The sequence below is a fragment of the Triticum aestivum genome, chromosome 5A, assembly GCF_018294505.1.
Source record: "Triticum aestivum cultivar Chinese Spring chromosome 5A, IWGSC CS RefSeq v2.1, whole genome shotgun sequence".
In the NCBI taxonomy this organism is placed as follows: Eukaryota; Viridiplantae; Streptophyta; class Magnoliopsida; order Poales; family Poaceae; genus Triticum; species Triticum aestivum.
In genome coordinates, this window is record NC_057806.1 from 602,240,144 (window position 1) to 602,263,474 (window position 23,331).

General features: G+C 44.4%; 2 protein-coding genes across 2 annotated transcripts; one reads left to right on the forward strand and one right to left on the reverse strand.

Annotated features, from left to right (window-relative positions):
* Positions 1-16,293: 16,293 nt before the first annotated feature.
* On the forward strand, positions 16,294-17,589 carry LOC123107903 (transcription factor JUNGBRUNNEN 1). Its single transcript, XM_044529797.1, has 3 exons — positions 16,294-16,543; positions 16,639-16,943; positions 17,047-17,589. Exons 1-3 carry the CDS (start codon positions 16,294-16,296, stop codon positions 17,521-17,523), a joined length of 1,032 nt encoding a protein of 343 aa, XP_044385732.1. The 3' UTR covers positions 17,524-17,589.
* A 2,047-nt stretch (positions 17,590-19,636) lies between these two features.
* Positions 19,637-22,745, reverse strand: LOC123105218 (protein JASON). The gene is made up of 7 exons (XM_044527242.1): positions 22,410-22,745; positions 22,202-22,262; positions 21,999-22,081; positions 21,243-21,457; positions 20,288-21,104; positions 20,120-20,202; positions 19,637-19,990 (listed from the first exon to the last, which is right to left on the reverse strand). The coding sequence occupies exons 1-7, from the start codon at positions 22,509-22,511 to the stop codon at positions 19,891-19,893; spliced, it is 1,461 nt and encodes a 486-aa protein (XP_044383177.1). The 5' UTR covers positions 22,512-22,745; the 3' UTR covers positions 19,637-19,890.
* Between the last annotated feature and the right edge of the window lie 586 nt (positions 22,746-23,331).

A 23,331-nucleotide genomic window follows, 5' to 3' on the forward strand; every position in this document is an offset into this window, starting at 1 on the left:
CTTCCGCTTTTGCTTTTTCAGGCTATGCGCAGTGGCGACGAGCCTTTTGTGGAGGTTCTTCTGCTCCATGAGTTTATCCGGCGTAAGGTTGTCCGGACTGTTGTTTTCGCCGGGGACGGGGTGTTCGGTTTGTTTATCCAAGTTTCCCTGTTTGGACGCTTGCTCGAAGGCATGTTCGTCGTCCGCTGGCTCGTCCTGCTCTATGGCTGGGTCTGTATGACTGTTGTCTCTGTCGAGGCGGGGCTTGGAGCGGCGCTTACGTCGCCGCTTTGATTGCTTTTCGAGTGAACGATCCCTCGTTGCATCCCTGTGTTCCTCGTCGTCGCTTCCTTTGGGTGTGTCCACCATGTATACATCATGAGATGAGGTGGCTGTCCAGTGCCTTATAGGCGTTGGTTCGTGTTCATCTCCTACATCGTCGTCCATACCGTCGATGTCTTCGGAGTCAAAGTCGAGCATGTCGTTTAAATTATCGACAGTGGCTATGAAGTGGGTGGTGGGTGGGCTTTGAATTTCTTCATCATCCGCATCCCAACCTTGTTGACCATAGTCCGGCCAGGGCTCTCCTAATAAAGAGAGAGACTTTAGTGAATTCAGAATATCGCCGAAGGGCGAGTGCTGAAAGATGTCCGCGGCGGTGAACTCCATGATCGGCGCCCAATCGGGTTCGATTGGTCGGGGCGCGGAGGGCTCGGAGTCTGGAGAGGAGTCCGGCTCCTTGGAGTCACGGGCTTTGCAGAGAATAGAGCTGGTGTTCGGCTCGATCGCCGTAGAGATTGCAGCCATCCGAGGCGGTGTCTAACCACCTATCCTCGATTGGTGTGATTGGCTCCGAGCTAGGGGTCGGAGCGGACACAGGTGCGGCCTCCAGGGCACTGTTCGGCGGCAGAGCTAAATCATGCCCATCGTGATAGTGCGGCGCGCTCGGCTGTGGCTTGAATCCATCGAAGATCGAGTCTCCGCGGATGTCGGCCGTGTAGTTGAAACTTCCAAATCTGACCTGATGGCCAGGGGCGTAGCTTTCGATCTGCTCCAGATGGCCAAGCAAATTGGCCCGCAGTGCAAAGCCACCGAATATGAAGATCTGTCCGGGGAGAAAAGTCTCACCCTGGATCGCATCGCTGTTGATGATTGGAGAAGCCATCGGGCCTAAAAGTGACGACACAGAGGAACTCTCAATGAAAGCACCAATGTCGGTGTCAAAACCGGTGCATCTCGGGTAGGGGTCCTGAACTATGCGTCTAGGTCGGATGGTAACAGGAGGCAGGGGACACGATGTTTTACCCAAGTTTGGGCCCTCTTGATGGAGGTAAAACCCTACGTCCTGCTTGATTAATATTGATGATATGGGTAGTACAAGAGTAGATCTACCATGAGATCAGAGAGGCTAAACCCTAGAAGCTAGCCTATGGTATGATTGTTGTTCGTCCTACGGACTAAAACTCTCTGGTTTATATAGACACCGGAGAGGGCTAGGGTTACACAGAGTCGGTTACAATGGTAGGAGATCTACATATCCGTATCGCCAAGCTTGCCTTCCACGCCAAGGAAAGTCCCTTCCGGACACGGGACGAAGTCTTCAATCTTGTATCTTCATAGTCCAGGAGTCCGGCCGAAGGTATAGTCTGGCCATCCGGACACCCCCTAATCTATGACTCCCTCACAGGCCATAGTAGAACATGAGCCCCCGGACAAATGGTGGAGAGGGAAGCCCAGTCCATGGAGGAAATGGGGGAGGAACACCACCCTCTCATGGGGCCTAGGGGTGGGGGTGAGCTGCCCCTCTTCGGGAAGCCGGTGCGCAATGTCGTTAGACAAGTATCCGGCCTTCCTCGGTCTTTTGATGTGTCCCTCCATGACGGAGGAGACCATCCACTTGCCTCCCGCTCCGGACATGGCTGGAGAAGGTTGAGGTGGGGTGTGCAGACTTGGGCGCTGGAGCTCGAGTGCACGGAAATGGATAGGCAAAGGAGGAAGAAGGCGTGGATGAAAAGGTGGATCCTTATCCCCTTATATGGGCGGACGCGACTATGCGTCCCCACCAGCCTGGTAAAACTCGCTTATCTCCCAAGCGCCGTAGTCAATGGCGCGGTTGGGTTACCCACACCCGTATTGATGAGAATCCCGGAATAAAGGGACATGATCTCTGCTTTAACAAGACGTGCCAAGGAAACTGCCTCGCTAAACGCGCTGAGGTGGGACGGTAAAACGATTCGAATAAAGACTTGGCCGTGGTGTGATGTCACGCTACGGAATACGTCAGCAGATTAGATTTGTGTAAATGTTATTCTCTCTATGGCAATATGTGGAAACTTATTTTGCAGAGCCAGACACTACCTTTGTGTTCAAAATCTTCTATGAAGTACTTGGAGGAGGAACCCGCCTTGCAATGCCGAAGACAATCTGCGCGCCGGACTCGTCGTCATTGAAGTCTGGTTCAGGGGCTACTGAGGGAGTCTTGGATTAGGGGGTGTCCGGATAGCTGGACTATACCTTCGGCCGGACTCCTGGACTATGAAGATACAAGATTGAAGACTTCGTCCCGTGTTTGGAAGGGACTTTCCTTGGCGTGGAAGGCAAGCTTGGTGATACGGATATGTAGATCTCCTACCATTGTAACCGACTCTGTGTAACCCTAGCCCTCTCCGTGTCTATACAAACCGGAGAGTTTTAGTCCGTAGGACGAACAACAATCATACCATAGGCTAGCTTCTAGGGTTTAGCCTCTCTGATCTCGTGGTAGATCTACTCTTGTACTACCCATATCATCAATATTAATCAAGCAGGACATAGGGTTTTATCTCCATCAAGAGGGCCCAAACCTGGGTAAAACATCGTGTCCCCTGCCTTCTATTACCATCCGACCTAGACGCACAGTTCGGGACCCCCTACCCGAGATCCGCCGGTTTTGACACCGACAGGGGGCGTCCAGTTCAATACACAGTGATGATTTAAATTGTTGCAGTGTCAAAGCTACCATTGAATGCATAGCGTCGAGAGAGAAGTGTAAATTCTTTGTCAAAAAGTCTGCAATGAATCTCTTTGTTGCAATCCACATCTTAAACTCCTTGAAGCTTCATTGGATAGTTGCAGTGTTCTGTAAAAAAGAAGCATATATATTGTAGGCCTCATTAAATACTTGACTTCCCATCCAGGTCGGCCTAGATCATGACCATTTATTCGTCAATATTAATCCATACCGTAACTTAGCTCTTTCTTTCCTCTCTCGCAAGACTATTAGGGCAAAGCCTTCCACCCCTCAGTCCCCATCAGCGAGCACGTAGATTCACCTCCCCTCTGCCTGCTTCTCTAGTGGCTGATGGAAGTGAGGAGAATCCTGGAGCCTTGGCTCCGGCTAGTAGATGGGTTAGGGGTTTAGTCCTCACAAGGATGACGCTCGGACGGACAGCGATACTTCTTTTTCGAGCGGTCTTCCGGGCTCCAAGCCTCCCCAAGTTCATCCACATGGATGGGTTAGAAGGAGCTCCGACATAGATCCCTGCCAGCTCCTCAGGGCGACAAGGTTAGGATTTCTCACCGGCGTACGCGACGGTCTCAGGTTCTTCTAAACGATTCAAGAGATCAACGACGACGACTGCGGCTCCCGGGCGTCGACCATTAGAGGCACATGCACGAAGACTTTTCGGCTGTCATCGACAAGGTCAGTTCAGCTCTGGTATGGGAGTGGCGATATTGTGGCGCGTTGGCGACTCATTCTGGCGGCGGGAGTGGTCGTTCGGTGGTGCAGGGGTCTTTATGTATTTTATATTATGTTTGGGTGCTTTGTACCTCTAGTGAACTTCTATAATAGATCTGAATCCTTTTCGCAAAAAAAAAAGATCCACAACATAACTTATAACAGTGTTATATGCAGTGTTTCACTATATCAAAGCTAACCTACTAGCATAAATCAATCATGTTCATGAAAATTGACAACACCAAATTTGTGCCTAAAATTCAACTCTTGTCACCGGCCTGACAAAATTGACTCGCATTAAGTTCGGAAATTTTAGAGAATGATTCAAATTACATTGGCGTCGAAAAAGGGTTGTCGCATTCTAATGGAAAAATTCCCGCAATTCATATCATCTAGTCGTTTACCCTTTTGGTCGTGCAAATTGACAACACCAAGTTTCTGTCCAAAAATTCAACTCTTGTCATCAGCCTGGCGAAAATAACTTCTGTGAAGGAAATAAGTTCAAACATAAGAGAAGAATTCCATTCCGTGGGAATCATGAAAGATTCTCGCGTTCCATTGGAAGGATTCACACAATCCATACCATCTACTCCTTTTTTGGGGCATGCAGAAGAATTAATTACCCTGTTCTAGAAATGAAGAATATTCAATTGGAAGCTCTTGAACAGTATCCCAACCATTTTTGTTGATCATGATGAGCAAAGAAAGAGCAACCATCTCTTAATCTAGATAGTCCAGATCTTAGCACTAAATCCAAGATATCTCATAACTTCTCTCTCACAAAAAACATTAAATGAGGTAGTTTCAGATGCAACACTAAGATATAGTGTACTCAGATTACTTTTTTTTCGAAAAGGGGGACTCCCGGCCTTTGCATCAAAACGATGCATACGACCACATTTCTTAAAAAGTAGGTTCAACAAGGTCTTAATGTCGGTCAACAAAATCAAAAACGACAAGCTCACACATAGCCACAACGCCAATAACAAAAGGCCCAAGAAGCCACAACCGGCTGGCAAAAGATAAGATAGGTAAACTAATCGCATATCCTATTACATGACCGCCATCCAAACCGGTTAAAGATATCCCGCGCTACCATCTCCCACCGGACAGATCCAGTAACCAAACACTCCCTGGCCTCCGTCGGAGTGAGTAAGGACCACATACGGATCAGCGCAGTAGCCCGAAATAAAATCTGCAAAAAATGAATAGTTGTTGTTCTGTTAAAAGCCAAATCATTTCCGCAGTTCCAAATTGCCCATAACAACGCGCATACCCCTACACAAATATGTACTCAGATTACTATCTAAACATCTATTTAGTCATTAGATATAGCTTAAGGTATACTAGTAGTGCACTAGGACTGCCCTTACATTCCACCTGTCATTGATAACGTTTAAAGTCCATTGAACTCTCTGATGGATAGATTGCAAGGATGAAGTACTTTGTGATAACGGTGTAATTTTGTAAGATATCTCAATCAACACAGTTTGACTGTTCAGGCAAAGGCATTAAGGCGGTCCCAAATCCTAAGATTAGCATTGTGTTACCTTCACTTTTCACTTTTTGGGTAGTTGTTCTGTGATGAAAGAACCCCGAATCATGGCCATGAAATTCTCCCAGGGGTAAATCAGCATGTGAGTAACATTCGCCTGCTTAAGTAATTGACCATCATTAGTTCAACTTGATGATCAGATCATGAGACTCACCGGATTGATTTTCTCGACCAAAGACACTTTTCTATATTATTATTAGGACCGAATCGCAGTAATCCGTCTCAAGTGACCTAGAAGTCACTATATCAAATATAATCCTCTGCGGAGAGTCCAAATTTCACAACACAATTCAACCCTTGCCATTCTGCCCATTCAAAAGTAGAACTATTGGGTGGTCATCTGCATTTGCTGCCCCTTAATACTTAGCCATCATCTTGGTCTCTTTGCTTCCAGCCTAGTTCCCACCACTGTAGTCGAGGGTCGACGGCGGCGAAGAGATCGCAAGAAACAAGGAACAGAACATGCATGCATAACACAACTAACAGGAATTTGGATATTAGCTTGAGCAGACTCGAAAACAGTGGCATAGTTATCTCACATTTCCCTTAGCTCATGGAAGGATACTGCCGGCCAACCTGAAAGGAACAATTCTGTCACTGAACCTCGAACGCGATGGTTGGAATGGATCATGGCTGCTTGACCTTGTCGATCGTGTCGAATTTGAGCTAGCTTCCTGGGTATTCTCTCTGCCCAGGATTAGGTACGATTGTTAATTACATATACTGTATCACACTATGCTTATGCTGCTGCTATTATTTTGCAGCAGTTCTTCTGACCTAATAGTAGGATTTTGGTTGGAAGCAAGAGAGAGTAATCCTAAACGTTTTGAACGTTTCCATGTCATATAAGTTGTAATAATAATTAAGTCACGGATCATCACAGGAGCAGCATAACTATGCTGCATTTGGTGAGTGTCTAATCTCTGAAAATGATACTGCTCAGAACTAGTCTTCAGTGAATTATTTGGCGCAAACGTATATTTTTCATCCTTTGATGTTGAGTTCATGGGCCCTGATTTTTGCTTCATTTTTCCTATGAGTTGGTTGGACAGAAGGGGCCTAAGGGTTGACCCACTGTACTGTTTCATGACAAAATACAAGAAACTGATGTACTGAAAGGAGTGAGCAATTCAACTTCTACTGATGTATCTGCATGGTTCAGAGGGGAGATAATATCCCGATCTTTTTGACAAAATAGGTTACATAGAATTCCATAAGCACCAGAATATTAAAAAATAAAATCTGAGACCGTATCAGAAATAGTAACCAGATATGTAACACATTCGTGATCTTTCTACTCGGTACTCGTCTACAATTCTGAATAGTACTCCCTCCGTCCCATAATATAAGAACGTTTTTGCCATTACAGTAGTGTAAAAAACGCTCTTATATTATGAGACGGATGGAGTAATGGGCTGGGACATAATTTTCGTATAACTTCTGTCCATAAATCAAAATCTCTGAAGAAAAACCAGATAGATTTCAAAGCTCACTAAGCATCATATCTGTGGGCAGGATAATAACCAACGTGCTTAGAAAAAACATGTCGGCTTGGATGATCACATGAGTTTTGTTTGTTTGGGTTCAGTCTGAAATCTAGCACGACAATTCCAGAGCCTCGATATCACATCCCGAAAAATAGCTGACACTTGTCTCTGGTCTGTGCTACGTGACAGAAACAAAAGATATGCATTTGACCTAATCAGTCTGAAATCTAGCAAGAAAATACCACATCCCAGAAAAATATATGACACGTGTCTCTAGTCACTCAGTACGTAATAGAAACAAAAATTGCATCAAACCAAGCCTGGTTCCCATTTTTCGAAAGTGCAATCGAACTAATACGTCAACTGGGGATTAGCATGGACCGATTAAGCTAATCTACTTTGTTTTGGCACTTGGCAGACAAGCTGGGCAATCTTGGAACGACTCCTGCGCTTGATAAACTGTGACGGCCGGCAGATCATGTCAATCAATTATCCCACCGGTCACTTCTCTCGATCCATGGCTAACCTAAAAAAGGTGACAAGTGTTGCTTATCTTAACAAAAACGACGTGGTAATATGCTGCTTCCAGTTGAGAATTCACACTAGCTAGTTTACTCGGTCATCTCAAACATAAACAGTCAGTGACTTTGATTAGTTGTACATATACAAACATGCATGATACGATGTGTTCCAAGTAAAAAAAAAAATAACTCACAAGGGGCGGCCTTTTCTCCTGTGCCAGTTCTTGTTTTCTCTGTTGAGAAGTGGAGCATCGATACGATGTCGTCTCTTGATTTGAGGACAAGAGCCGTTCAAAGACGACGTTTTCTCTCCCTCGGAAGGTTAAGAAGGATGAGATGGGGCATTCTTGTGCAAATAAAATGGCAAAATATGAAAGACCAGAGGGTGGGAGAAATGTTCTTCCCTGTTGTTGGTGCCATGGGAAACGGTAGAGATTCCAAAGCTTCCTAGTTTTTAATTGGTTAACGGCACCTTCCGAGAAGAAGCGAGTCGGATGCCAAAGGTCATGGTCATGCAGATGTTGTTCTGCATGGCCATGTAAAGTCAAAAGTTTTTTTTACTGACCAGTTGCACTGTTTGACATGTCACTGCAATGTGGGAGGCAGCGCTTGGTATGGGAGCGCGCGTGGTTCCATCAGTGAATACTAAGGCCATACAGAAAAATGGAATTTGGGGGCTTTTGAACACCAATTCCCAATTTGGAGGCTAAAATCTGGAGTACATCCAAACACATCACTAGAGATCTTTTTTCACAATATATCCAAGCCCTCAAAACCCTAAAAGAAACTTGAGACTATGTAATACCAAAGATGTGTTTGACTGAATTCTGTCGTTAAAAGCCTGGCTGTTTGGAAAGCCGACTTTATGGTGGTGCATAACCATGCATGGGGAGGAAAAATCTACCGGTGTACTTTATGGCGTAGTCAAGATTTTATGGTTCCTTTCTCTCCGAGGGGCCTATGTGCATCTCCCCACATCCGCGAATTATATACCGACCAACCTACATAGCATGGCACGAAGGATCAGTTTTACATCGCAGAAATGAACAGCTAGCCTCGTACTATACAATATAGAATTTACTGCGTACGTATGAGTATATGTACGCACGGAAAAAAATGAAGCAGAAAAGCACTAGACCTTGTAGCACGAAACCATAACTATAGTAATAGTTAGACATGGGCGACCAGTTCAGTCAGCCAGTAACACGTACGCGACCAAGTACATTGATAGAGTACGTAGCAGTATCAGCAGGATTAGCTGGAAAAAATCCCGCTTGGCCGCCGGAGTGATCGTGCTTTAGCCTCCACGAAATCGTGCTTAGTCGCGCAGCTGCATGCGTGGATGCGGACGTGGCGTACATGCATGCATGCAGATGGGTGGTCCCAGTCCCCGCACATGTGCACCGTGGGCCCGCGAAAACAGACAGTGCGGGGGCTGACCTGGTCCGACGTGGGCCATGGAAAAACGACCAGTAGGTAGGCAGTAGGTGAGGTTCTCTTTTGTGTGCGCGCGCGTATCTTGTGTTCGGGAGTGCGCCCTCGCTTTCAACGTTCCAACATTCTTTCACTTTACCTCGTAAAAAATAAAAAAAGTTCCAACGTTCTTCAACACGCACGGCCGTTTTAGTCCAGACCCTGTGTCGCCGGACTAATCTTGTCTTGCGGAAAAGAACAACTTGTTTACCTTTCGACCGATCGCTGGGTTGGTTGCTTGGCCACGAATGCAATGGGCGACGTGTCATCTTTTTCTGCCCCAAGAAAAGATGGCCTCGACGTTGTCGTGCCTTTTGGCATGTAAACGTATCACGTTTTATTTTGAAGAAAATTTAAGAGAGAGACTTGTGAGAGAAATGTAGGTGCTCGGCATGAGTCGTTGTGCGGCTTTGCTTGTGCGGGAGCAATGGTACGTAGGTGTCGGTATTGGCGGATTCGCTGACAAGCAGACCTTCCCTCCTATGAGAAATTTGTTGCATGGATCGGCCAACATGGATGGGTCAATCCATTGTTTCTGATTGGCTCTAAGGGGGCGTCTGGATTCTGCCCGTGCTGGACACGCCAAATCATGGGCATGCCAAAATACTGGCGCATCCTTCACTTGCCCTCATTTCGCCAAAGATTGGCGTTAAATTAACTGGAAAACTAGGCTAATGTCAACATGCCAAATAATTGGCTTCAACCGAAGCATATGCCCAGGCACTTGGTCAACACCTATTTTTTGGCTTGGCGGGTTCGGGTTGTATTCCAAACAGACTCTAAGCTCTGTTTCCAATGTAATAGCTCCAAATCCAGACTATTGGCTCATGGGATCTCATCTTAAAGGTGTTATTTTTAAGAATTGTGGTGTGTACTAGTTTGTGCACCATGGTGGCAGTGAATGTTGATCTTTGCTAATATGATTGTTATGCATGATGGAGAAGGAGACTATTATGGTAGCGGAAAATTACAAAGATAATCTCCTTATGATACTAGTTTGCTTATAATTTGGAAAACGGAGTTCTTCATCCTAATGCATGTCATCTTTTGCAATAAAATTATGATTGTGCGCACCCAAGGATGCGGATGCATTGAGGCTTGCTTTTCCTTAAAAAAATGACCTTCACCTCATATAGAGATGGCAATAGAACATACTATACTGTGCTATCTCTTAGTATTATGTCTAGTAAGTAATCAATACATGTGTCTAAATTTTGTGGTCATGACTAAATATTGACTAGAAAATACTCCCTCCATCCCAAAATAAGTGTCTCAACTTAAGCACAACTTTCTACGGACACTTATTTTCGGACGGAAGGGGTATGTGACTAACAGATCATCCATTTAATGGAGAAAAACATATTACTGTAAGGATTTAAAGCTCATCTCATAACTAAATGAAGACAACCCCCTCCCACGTCATCCTCTCTTTTCTAAAGTCACCAAAATCCTATGTTGCATTTTATACAAGAAAGCTGGCATCACATCATTGTATATGCCTTTATTCGTTGATTAGCATGAGAACAATGCTTTTGCTAATTCACAGATGCAAGAAAATTCCTTCAACCCCCCCCCCCCCCCCCCCCCCCCCCCCCCCAAAAAATGAATGCATGTCTATGTTGTACTCGACCCCTGTATGTCAAAATATAGCACATATTAACTTTGTCTTAGGTCAAACTTTATGAAATTTCACCAAGTTAATGAAAATAATCATCAACACCTACAATACCATTATATCCATCACAGGATATATTCTAATATGATACATATTTGGTATTGTAAATATTAATATATCTTCTTTAAACTTAGTCAACCATTATAAAACCTGACTTAGAAAAAAATTAAATATGCAATTATGCACTATGTTTTGCAATGGAGGGAGTAATGGGCATAGTTTTCAAAAAGGCAACACGAGCGTAAAAATCACAACGAAATTTCAATGAGATATCTGAAATTCCGCATATTTTGGTGGGCCCAAAGTATTTTTAACCCTGAAATTGCAATCTAGATTCAAACTATTTTAAAAATAAATTTAAATTAGGTTAAAATTAAGTGAAATTTGTAATCTTGAAATCTAAAATATATATGTTATTTCAAAAAAATCGCATATTTTGGTGCGCTCTAAAATTATTTTGTCTGCAACATTCAAAAGTGACTTCAAGTTTTTTAGCATGGCAAATTTGACATCAGGGCGGAGTCAGATTTGCCACGCCTAAAAATCTGACGTTAGATGTATAGCGAAATCCAAGTAAGAAAACCTACTTAGCCAGAACCGACATTAATCAATCACCTTCTGGAAGATAACACACGTGTACGTGCGTGTCATCGCAGCATTGCTCACATTTGCTCCACCGTCGTCAACAAAGGCTACCTACATATCCTGCTCCGCTCCATCAGCCATGCTTCTTTTACGACTTACTACAACCGAGTTTACTTTTGATCTATCCAAAAACACCTACTTTTTTACTTTGCTCCCCTGCTCCACCCGAGTGTCCCCCAAGGTTTCTTCTTCTCTTTTTCATTGCCCGGTTCATCTCCGTACCGTACGTTTCTTCAGTTGATATGCACAAACTAAATTAGTGTGTAGGATATACACATTGATGGGGCATGATTGCCTAAAATTTTAATATCGAGGGGGTGGTTTCAAGAAAACACTAAAAAAAACTTATTATTATTATTTTTCACTTATTATTCACATGTACAATACATGGAAAACCAAGATGTTGTGCAAGCCATTGGATATACGTTTTCCGATATTCGATAGGCAACATGCGAGTTTATGAATGTGGGTCTATGTTGTTCTCTCTCTATGTCAAAATATTGTGTGTGTTAATTTTATCTTAAGCCAAAGTTTAAAAATCTTACCAAGTTTACAAAAATATATAAACATCTACAATACCAAATTCTATATACGATTAGATTCATCATGAAATATATTTTCAGGTCACACATATTTGGTACTGTAAACTTGAATATATCTTCTTTAAACTTGGTCCAACTTACGAAGCCTGACTTAGGAGAAAAAACTAATATGCACTGTATTTTGACATGGAAAGACTATGTACCAAAGATGTGTTTGATTGAATTCTGTCGCTAAAAGCCTGGCTGTTTGGAAAGCGGACTTGTAGGAAACTTGAAGAAGACATCCGGTTGGTGGTGCATAACCATGGAGAGGAAAAAGCTACCAAAAGGCTATACCGGTGTACTTTCATGGTGTAGTCAAGACTTTTGGTTTTGCCTGTAGCGCTAGAACCTCTTTGTCTCCGCAGGGGCCTACGTGGATCTCCCCACATCCGTGAATTATACATGTTGTAGTCGAGACTTCAAACGCACTTACTTGTCTAGGTACAAAGTTGTAATAGTCAAGACCTGAAAATCATGGTCGGTACGAAGGTCACTTTTACACAGCAGAAATTAGCAGCAGGCGTCATACTCCCTTCGTCCAAAATTACTTGTCGTAGAGATGGATAAAAATAGATGTATGTAAAACTAAAATACATTTACTTACATCTATTTCTCCGACGAGTAATTTCAGATGGAGGGAGTCAGTAGCGGAACCAGAAACTGAATATAAATGAAGCCAAAATATGTCATATAATGTTAGAAAGGGCCAAATCACCTAATTCTAGCTAATTTTGTCTGACAAATGAAGGACTAGGAATACATATAAGTGTATTTGTGAGAGCATAGGGCAAGGCCCCTGCCAGCACCCCCTGCCTCCGCAACTAGAATATATTGACTTCATTTGTAGTATACAAGGGTAGTACGCACGTATGAATATATGTAAGCGCAGAAATGAAGGAAAAAAGCGATAGACCTTGTAGTACGTGGTACGTACTAAGCACGAACCATAACTATGGTTAAGCATGGGATAAGACGCGACCGGTTCAGTCAGATCAGTAACACGCGACCAAGTACAGTCCATACTACAGTACGTAGCAGTATTCAAGATTATAGCTGAAAAATTCCTGCTAGGCCACGGGAGTTATCGTGCTTTAGGCCTTTTTTGATTCATAGGATAGGATTATCCTACTCGTAAGAATATGAATTTTATAGAAAATGAGATATCATGTTTCTCAAATCCTATAAATAGAAATAGGAAACGAGATGTCATTTGGTTGGCACCAAAAGAATTTTTCCATTGAGTCTAGGCTCATTTTTATTTTTCTATGAAATATGAAGAATAGGAGCCAATTCTATGTAGGAATAGGAATCCATTCCTATGAACCAAAGGGCTCTAAAGAAAAAAAAATTATAAGAATCGTATCCTCTAGAACTTATGAAATTCCTCCAAACCAAAGGAGGCCTTAGCCTCCATGAAATCGTGCTTATTCGCGTGGCCGCATGCGTGGATAAGGACGTGGCATACATGCATGCATGCATGCAGATGGGTGGTCCCGGTCCGCGCGCATTTGCGCTGTGGGCCCGCAAAAAGAAGACGGCGCGGCAGCTGACCTGGTCCGGCGTGGGCCATGGAAAACGACAAGTAGGTGAGGTTCTCTTTTGTGTGTGTATCTTGTGTTGTGGAATGCGTCCTGGTTCGTGGCAATACTAAACTTATGAACGTTTACGCAAAAACCAAGGTGAAGAATTATGATTGATATTTAGGGAAGGGAGGGGCCCACCCCTTGAAAATCAGTGGATGTTTAGATAGTTTAGAAGATTATGTGGCATTACATATGGTGTTCATAGTTTAGGATTATTGCCTGGTTCGCTCGTCGCTTTCAACGTTCCAACATTCTTTCACCTTGTAAAGAAGTTCCAACGTTCTTCAACGCGTACGGCCGTTTTAGTCCAGGCCCTGTGTTGCTAGACTAATCTTGTCTTGCAGAAAAGAACAACATGTTTACCTTTTGATCGCTGGATTGGTTGCTTGGCCATGAATGCAATGGGCGACGTGTCATGGTTTTTGCCCCAAGAAAAGATGGCCTTGTCTTCCGGCAGGTAAACGTGTCACATTTTCTTTTCGAAGAAAATCAGGACCTTGTGAGAGAAATATATGTGCTCGGCACGAGTCGCTGCGCGGCTTTACTTGTGCGGTATTGGTGGATCTGCTGACGAGCAAATGTTTCCTTCTATGAAAAATTGCTGCCTTGATTGATCGGCATGGACGTATTGCGTCGACCCACTGTTTCTGATTGACTCTAGGCTCTGTTTCCAGATGAATTTCTCTAAATCTGGCCTCTGTTGGCTCATGGGGTCACATCTTAAAGGTGTTTCTTTTTAAGTATTGTGTTGTCTACTGGTTCGTGCACCTTGGTGGCGGTAAATGTTGACCCTAGTGATATGGTTGTTACGGATGGTGGAGAAGAAGACTATTATGCGTAGTGGTAAATTCCAAAGACGATTGCCATACGATAATATTTTGCTTGTCATTTTTTCCTAATTTGGAAACGAAATCCTTCATCCTAATGCATGTCCTCTTTTGCAATAAAATTATGATTGTGAGCACACAAGGATGTGGATGTTTCGAGGCTTGATTTTCCTTTCAGAAAAAAGAACACTCAATCAACATTAATCAAGGCTTGCTTCTCATATAGAGATGCCAATAAAATGTGAGCAATGTTGAGGGAGTACTAGGATATATACTTAGTCAAAACCAACATTAATCAATCACCTTCTGGCATGACTGATAACACCTGTGTATGTGTCATACTGTCATCGCAGCATTGCTCACATTTGCTCCACCGTCAACAAACGGCTACATGCATATTATGCTCCTCTCCATCTACCATGATTCTTTTTAGTGTGTGGCAAAACGACTAACTGCGACAACACACTTTACTATTAATTCATCCAAAAACGACTTACTAAGAACTAAAAATACATATTGTAGTGTTGTTTTGAACTTTTTGGAGTGTCTAAGTGAACTTCCTAACTAGCATCCTGCTCAAAATACCTGAAACACTCAGTGAACTCGTTAGACCTTTAATTATTTTACCATTAATCGTCTTAAGCTCTAGGTGCACCCTTTTTGGGCAATTAGATGTATTTCCAACTATATATACTGATGCAGTAGGATAAATCGATATTAACCTGGCTGCCAATGTGTAGGTTATACACATTGATGGGGCAGGATTGCCTAAAATTGTAATATTGAGGGGGTGGTTTCAAGAAAACGTTAAAAATCTTACTATTCACATGTACAATACACGCAAGACCAAGATGTTGGGCGAGCCACTGGATATACACTTTTGATCTTTGAAAGGCAACATATGAGTGTGTGAATGTGGGTCTATATTTTTTTGTGTGTGGGAAATGTGGGTCTATGTTGTTCTCCCGCTATGTCAAAATATTGTGCATATTAATTTTATCTGAAGTCAAAGTTTTGTAAAATCTACCAAGTTTATAGAAATAATTATAAACACCTACAATACCAAATTCTATGTACGATTAGATTCATCATGAAATATATTCTTAGGTCACACATATTTGGTGTTGTAAACTTTAATATATCTTCTTTAAACTTGGTCCAACTTACGAAGCCTGGCTTAGGAGAAAAACTAATGTGCACTGTATTTTGAGATGGAAAAGGTAATAATATGCATAATAACAAAGCCAGAACCGATGTTAAGCGCACCTTCTGGAAGATATCATATGATATTATGATATGTTGTCTAGTTGTCTACGCGTTATTGCAGCATTGCTCACATTTGCTCCACCGTCAACAAAGGCTATCTACATATCCTGCTCCTCGTCATCATCCACTGTTCTTTTTAGTGTGTTGCAAAACAACTTACTTCAACAACCCACTTTACTTTTGATCTTAACAAAAACAAACTACTTTACTTTGCTCCACCAGAGTGTCCCCCAAGGTTTCTTCCCTTTTTTCGTTGCCTGATTCATCTCCGTACCGTACGTTTCTTCAGTTGACATGCACAAACTAACACATCCTTTAAACCAAGTCAGAAAGCAGTAAATTAAGGAAGGAAGTGGCTAGCAACATCGCATGCGTCATTGCAAACAAACAAGTCGTGCAACTAAGATCTCCCTATCTCTGTCTCTAGATCTCGGAACAAAACCGAATACGTTCGCAAATATTCCTTTCTGTCTTATCAAAGGACCCAGTCAGAGGCTAATATGTAATAGTATGTATGAGCTCATGCCTTCTGATTTTGATTTGTTCTTACATGCAATTAATTAACCTATGCTTTCCTATGCGCACAGACAAATTAACACTCTTACAAGGCAACACATGCAAGCACAGGTATAGCCGGTAAAACCAGAAGGTGCGGCTGTGAAGATTCGTCAAGATCGGCCGTGGCGAGACAAGTCAGACCAAGCGACTTAGACCGGAATTATGTCACCTCCTTTAACGTGTTGCACAGCTCTCGCCCGCCTCATTTATAAACCCCGATGGTGAAGCTTTCACCTTCATCTACTTAACTCCAAGGCCACCAAGAGCTTGCTATTCCTATCCTATATATACAACGCAAATGCGCAACACTTGACAGATTACATCGAGAGGATCTGTAGAACTAAGGGCAGAAGCAGCGACATCCAGCGAGCAAGAAGTACAAACGAGAGCAAAGGAAAGATCGCAAGATTGATAGATCCGAGATGGTAGCCAAGGCGGAGATGAGCGCCATGGAGTTGGAGAAGGTGATGAGCGACGGGGAGGTGGTGCTCGGCGGCGCCGGGGACGAGGAGGAGGAGGACGACGACGTGGTGCTGCCGGGGTACCGGTTCCACCCCACCGACGAGGAGCTAGTCACCTTCTACCTCCGCCGCAAGGTGGCCAGGAAGCCGCTCCGCATCGAGGTCATCCGGGAGATGGACATCTACAAGCACGACCCATGGGATCTCCCCAGTAAGTTCCTTCTCTCCATGTCCATGCATCAACAAATACAGTTTCCTTTCTAGGACAACAGACTTTTATCTGACAGAGTGTGGCAAATTACGCAGAGGCGAGCACGGTCGGTGGGGAGAAAGAGTGGTACTTCTTCTGCCTGAGGGGCAGGAAGTACCGGAACAGCATCCGGCCAAACCGGGTCACCGGCTCCGGCTTCTGGAAGGCCACCGGCATCGACCGGCCAATCTACTCCGCCGGCAGCGGCGGCGCCAGTTCCGGCGTGTCCATCGGGCTGAAGAAGTCGCTCGTCTACTACCGCGGCAGCGCCGGCAAGGGCACCAAGACCGACTGGATGATGCACGAGTTCCGCCTACCGCCGGCCGCCGTCACCAACTCCTCCCCGAGCATGCAGGAAGCCGTAAGTGGTCTGCGCGTGCATTCCATTTCCACACAAAGTCACGGTGCGCTACCCTACTGTAAAGTGTAAGATTGACCCTCTGACGTGTGACCTGAAAATGCAGGAGGTGTGGACCATCTGCAGGATCTTCAGGAGGACCATCACCTACCGGAAGCAGCAGCAGCCGTGGAGGCCGGCGCCGGCGCCGTCCGCCGCCGACTCGAACTCCAACACGGGGAGCTTCGAGTCGTCCGAAGCCGGCGACGAGTACATGAACTGCATGCAGGCACCCGCCGCTCCATGCATCCCCCAGCAGCAGCAGCAGTACATCAGTCAGACGGGCACGGTGGACAGCAGCAACTTCTTCTACGAGGACACCATGCCCAACCAGCAGTTCCAGGGGCAATGGAACGCCGCGCCGGTGCCGGAGCAGAAACTACAGAGCCCATTGTCGACGGCCGCCTCCTTCCACCAGAATGACCACAGCCACGCCGTCGCCGCGAACGATTTCTACAAGGTCGAGGGGTACTTGGAGGAGATCGCGAGGATGATGGAGGTCACCGATCCGACAGGGTTTTACGACTATAGATCATACGGTTGATCGGCCAAGCTACGAACATCTTCAGAGTTGTTCATGGTAGACAAACAGAATTCGCCGACACGCTAGAACAGATACTGTCGAGTGAGGAACTGACATGCAGGGCCCGCACCGCAGAGAGCTGAGGCCTATAGTCAGCAGAGCTTCACCGGCAGAGCTTTCTCTCTTTTGATTTCTCTTCCATCTGATCTACTCCCTCCGATCCATAATAAGTGTCGCAGTTTTGAACTAAGGTTAGTTCAACCTTAGTTCAAAACTGCTACACTTATTTTGGATCGTAAGGGGTTAGTGTATGAACCATGTGTGTTTGTGATACATAGTATGACTTGTGTGTGTAACATAGTAAGAGTGACATATAAATATTTGCCCGGGCATTGTTTAATTCAATCAGCCATGTGTGATCATTCTTGTACCTTGTTCTGGTCACTCAGATATGCACAAGTAACTTGATGTTACTGGTTGTACAGTAAAATCGAAACAAATGAACAATAGAGTAGAAAATACGTTTTTTTACTGTGTGCATGTTCCTCCTGTTAGTGTTTGATGTGTTCGTGAAAATTTTCGTGCAAAAATGAACAATCATGCTTCCTTGGTAAACAAAAGATTGGCACTCAGCTTTTTTTGGCACAAGCCTGAATACTTGTGTTTTTTCCATAAACTTTTGAAACAAAAAAAAAGGACAAGAACCTGTATATGTCTAATATTTTTCATATTTTTTGGCACCCTTAAAAGTATTCTTGGCAAGCAGGAGCATATATACCAAGGAACCAAATACAGGGAAATGTAAAAGTGTTTTTCCACACCAGATTTCTTATCACTTTCAGAGTTAAGTGAACAAAAATAATCAGTTCTACACGCATCCAGTTTGACGCTCCTAGATTGATCTCCCCTCGCCCACTAGTCATACAAAATTGCGCATGATCTTCGTTCGCATGCACAATCTAAACATTTGATTGGGTACATTTTGTCATTTACCGAAGAAAAATGTATTCTCTATTATGTTAAATAGTAGAAAGGTGATGTAAGCGTCATTTTCAAGATTTCTTGTGCTGGCCTCCCAATTTGACTCTATCAGCACCCTGGTGAATTTCTCCCAGGTTGATGCTGTAATTCAATGTTCTTGACTCACTTGAAGCATGAGAGTGAATAAAAATTTACATGATGTCAAACTATCAAACTCAAGAACACATATTTGCTTAGGTCACTGCCACGAACAGTTAACGAAAAGGACATAGCATTCTGGGGGCTGGGTGGGACTTCCTCGAGCATGAAATTCTCGTCTATAAACTCCAAAAACTTGAATATATATCATATGGGCAGGAAACATCGAGCCAGGTCAAACATTTTACTCATGTTAACTACCTGTTTGGCTTAAATATTCATAAGCGCATTTGGATAATTGCAAAAGCAGATATGGATAATTGCAGGATGTCTTGTCTGACCTAGGAGGCCATACAATTGCCTGTTTAGTGTTCCGAATGATAGAATGGCATAGCAAAGCAGCATTGGACTAGAAACAGTCAAATCAAAACCTTCAGAATTCGTCACGGACAAGGATGTAAAGGCAAATTCTGGTTGAAGAAAGACACCATTGAAGAGTGATTACAAGACATCAAAAGTCTTTTAACAATACGTCAGATTTTATTCGCATCCTTTTCCAAGGTACTCCCTCCGTCCGGTGAAGAGTGTACATCTAGCTTCAAAATTTGTCCACAAAAAAGTGTACTTCTATCTTCCCAATGTTCCCAATGTAATTTAAAGTAGGAAAATACTTCTCTCTCATCACACGGTAATCAAGACCAATAGCAATCTACACATGGTCTTCTTAATTTATACATGCACTTAGCTCATTGGGGGTTGGGTAATTAAAGAGGAGAGAGATGGTGGCTTGCACCTTCCAATGCATCTTTTACTCAACTCCATAATTTGTCCTAAAATTTCTAGATGTACACTCTTCACCGGACGGAGGGAGTAAACAGGAAGGAGTGATAATTTCTCTGCTGCTTATTAAATACTGTAGATTATTTCTCGGTTGTGCCAGTCGTGCTTACGAAAGGTAAGACAACTAGTATCAGGAACTAAAAGTGCATATGAATAGAAGAAAGTACCACACAAAGACCAGAAACATAACATTCAGAAGTACTAGTTAAGAATCTTGATGTCAATTATATTTGAAATCAACAATGTTGATTTGTCTTGGAACTAGGAACAGTACTCCTTTAATATAAAGCGGTCGATAGAACGACCGCTTCTAGAAGCTACATACTGGAGGATAGTAGAGGTTAACAAAACTGTGCAGAAGCCATTAGGAATGTGGCAGCAAAAAGCCAAATTACTTGGAAGCTTCATAACTCTTCGCAGACCAAGACATCATGTAAAAGCAGCAACACGTAGATGGTTAGATGCAGCAGTATCACTTTCCTCACCTTCTACACCTGAAAAGTGAGATGTGTTTCCAGTGGAGCATTTCCTGCAAAAATCAAACAAGAACGTCACATTACAGCATTGAAAGAAGGAACGATTATGCACTTGAAAGGTATTAAAACATGTTTGGCCAGATGAAAGTGTATTTGATGTGAAACGGAAGAAAATACTGAACCTTTGAGAAAGCAGCTTCTCTTCAGATAAAGCCTTTTCAAGCCTCTCCTCGAATGACATCGCATGCCAACTAACCTTCTGATCCTGATCATGTAATGCATTATTCCTAGGTAAGCCACTTCTACATAATTAAGTAACAGAAAGTAAGAGGATGAGAAATAGACTTTACTTCTTTGTACTTATTTGTCGAGTTGGGAATGCCATTTCCATCCCACCATTTAGGAGTAAAATTATCTGGCTCTTCGGATTTCCAGTGAGCCGCGACCATTCCAATGATAGGCCTATCCTCATCAGAACTCTTAGCAGAATTAAATGTGTCACTTGTATAGCTTTCATCTCTGACCGCCTTACTCGAACTTGGAGGCTTCAACCACTGGGACAAGCTTGGGAATTCGACATCTGAACCACTATTTGTTGTAATCACCTTATTTCTTCTGGCATGAACTGTTACATCAGTGGCCTGGCATTTCTCCACAAAAGATGTGCTATCACTTGTCTTGTTATAAGATGATACAGAACCCTCAGAGTTCTGGAACACGGAACATTCATCAGATATTGAAGTTTCAACCAAATCCGGACTGTCATTCTTTGCACCCTTGAGATCCTCATCACATATATCAGGCTGGCAGGGATCTTCCCTGTACACTCCACAATGTCCGAGATCCTGAGAGGAATTCTGACCTTCGTGCAAATCATGCGAACAAGACCTAGTACAGTTCTCGTATGTTAACTCTTCCAAGTCAGGTACCTGAGTGTTAACTGGAGTATGCATCCCACCATTCACTTTCAAAGGAGTTGAAAAGGGTGAAGACTTGGATCCATCGAGATAGATATCAGCATTACTGGTGACAGAGCATGACTCCAAGGTGGTTAACTTGATCCCGCAGTCGAGCACAGGCTCATTATTCACACCGTCAGAGTCTATGCTCTTGCTCACAGGTTCAGTATCATGCTGGTTTGATGCATCGCAACCATTCCTAGAAGAGCTGTCATCAAGAAGTAAAAACATCCACATTATTTAATCTATCCACTTATTAAAGTGAAGAGAAAATCCCAGACTCTTCAGAAACAGTGAACAGACTAAAGGCATTGGTATTTCAGCAGATAGCATGAGGTCTGCATACCTTGTAGCATCTGGCGGATAGGAGCTTTGATGAGACGCTGAAGGAGTTTGGCATTCATCAGCCTTCAGTACTTCCATGGAATTCATGTTTTCAGACAAGGCAGTTCGCAGCACTGAATGTGTTTCATACTGCAGAGCTGAATCCATGCTTTGAGGCCCTTTAAGGATTTCATTTGGAGTTTCCGACAGTGCACCGCCATTTTTGAGGATAGTGGCCTGTTAATATCAGTGAAAGTCAGTCTGTTGCTGAGAACATATATGCGGGTAATCAACATGTTGAATTCACTGCTATAAATCCACTGCCACCTGAGTGAGTTATGTATGAGTAGCAAATTCTCATCCTCACTGAGTGACCCATGTGTAAGATTAGCAGTTAGCTACAAAGAGCAATGTAGATTCAAGAGAAGAAAAGCCACCGATCGATTGTCATTATAAACGCAACTACAGAAGCTATAATGGCCTGATCCATTGAACTCCTATATCAGTGCAAACAAAGAAATGAGCAACAGCCAGCTCACAAGTGCAGTGCTGCATTTTTGTGCAGTTAGTGTCAGTGCGAATGCCGATAGCGCTAACGCCAGAAGCATCATGCATATAAAGACATAATCCCTCTTTGTGTACTGAAAATGCTGAAACTGATGCACATGCGTCACTAGGCAGACAAAATTCAGGTCTCAAGTGGCAAGATACAGCTCAGAATAGATTAGCAAGGAAGCAGATCTGAACCGGGCCAGATTCAGAGAAGCGATCGCCATACCTCCTCGTGCACGAGCTCCGGATCCACCCTGTTGCTCCCGGCGTCCCGGTCCGACCCCGAGCTCGTGGCCTGCGATCCCTCATCTTCACCAACAATACAAAAATCGAACACCAAAGAAGCGCACGACAGCGTCAGAACCGAGCAGAGGATTGAACGGCTCGAGAAGGAGAAACGCAAAAACGGAAGGGGAAAAAAATGCAGACCTTCGCGCAGGAACACTGCGGACAGCGCGTTCCTGGACGGTGGCGCCCTCCTCTCGCCAACCTGATCGGCACGGACCGAAAATAAAAAAAAACGAACAAAATTAACCAATCGCGGCCGAAATTTCCACGCCCCAGCTAGCTGATCCGCGTCCGGGAGCGGGCACACACGGGTTCCGCGCGGGGCACGACGGGAGAGGGGGAAACAAACCTTGGTGTTGGGGACGACGGAGGAGGAGACGAGCTGGGCGCGGGCGCGGCCGGCGCGCGGCTCGCCGCCGGCCGCGCGGAAGCAGTCGAACAGGCACCCCATCCCCGTCCTCCTATCCTCCTCCTCACCGCGTCCCCCTCGCCGAGCGCGGAGCCTTGGAGCCGCGGAGGAGGCGAGATTTCATCCGCCTCCCGGAGCCGATTGCGCGTGCGCGTGCCTGCGTCCGCCCAGTGGCAGGCAGGCAGGCAGAGGAGGCGAGGTTTAAGGGGAGGAGGAGGAGGACGGGACGGGGGACGGGGGGGAGGGGGGTTTCGAAATTTAAAATCGGAGCGGAGGAGGGGGAAGGCGGAGTCAGCGAGTGGTGCGGGGCCCCCCTCCTCTGCTCCCGTGCGCGTGGGTCGAGCCGAGCCGCGGGCATCGGAGCGCCCCTTTTGAGCTTTTTGATTTTGAGGGCGTCTCCTTCCTGTTTTGAACGGAGCGACCAGGGGGAGATTTGGGGGTGATTCTGGTGGGATATATACGAGGTGTTAATTACATTTATTACGGGGTAGGATTTTGGTTGAAGACTTTACATATTTGGTAAAAACGACATTCCTCGCTATTTTTCTCATAAAAAATCATTCTCGTTCTATCACATCGCCTGCCCGCGCTTCTACGGGTTAGGCGGGGATGGTGATTACTCCCTCTGGAAAGAAATATAAGAGCGTTTAGTTCTAACTTTCTCATAAATTTTGTTGGCTTTCTCGGCAATGCCCACGCTATAGATGGTCATTTCAAGAGAGAGTGGCTCCACAGAAGACGACATACGCCCCCACATGGCAATGGGATTCACAATCATAGGTCGTTGACGGTGTCAAGTCCTCCCATGCAAGGGCAAGGACCTCACACCAAGATATGCCCCCACTTCCGCCCACGAGACTCG

Bases quoted from the DNA above. Each gene is read 5' to 3' on its own strand.
- LOC123107903 (XM_044529797.1), top strand. From the start codon at position 16,294: ATGGTAGCCAAGGCGGAGATGAGCGCCATGGAGTTGGAGAAGGTGATG. The intron at 16,544-16,638 runs GTAAGTTCCTTC...CAAATTACGCAG, and splicing joins CGACCCATGGGATCTCCCCA to AGGCGAGCACGGTCGGTGGG. The intron at 16,944-17,046 runs GTAAGTGGTCTG...CTGAAAATGCAG, and splicing joins CCCCGAGCATGCAGGAAGCC to GAGGTGTGGACCATCTGCAG.
- LOC123105218 (XM_044527242.1), bottom strand. From the start codon at position 22,511: ATGGGGTGCCTGTTCGACTGCTTCCGCGCGGCCGGCGGCGAGCCGCGC. The intron at 22,263-22,409 runs GTTTGTTTCCCC...CGTGCCGATCAG, and splicing joins CCGTCGTCCCCAACACCAAG to GTTGGCGAGAGGAGGGCGCC. The intron at 20,203-20,287 runs GTAAAGTCTATT...TTACATGATCAG, and splicing joins CGACAAATAAGTACAAAGAA to GATCAGAAGGTTAGTTGGCA.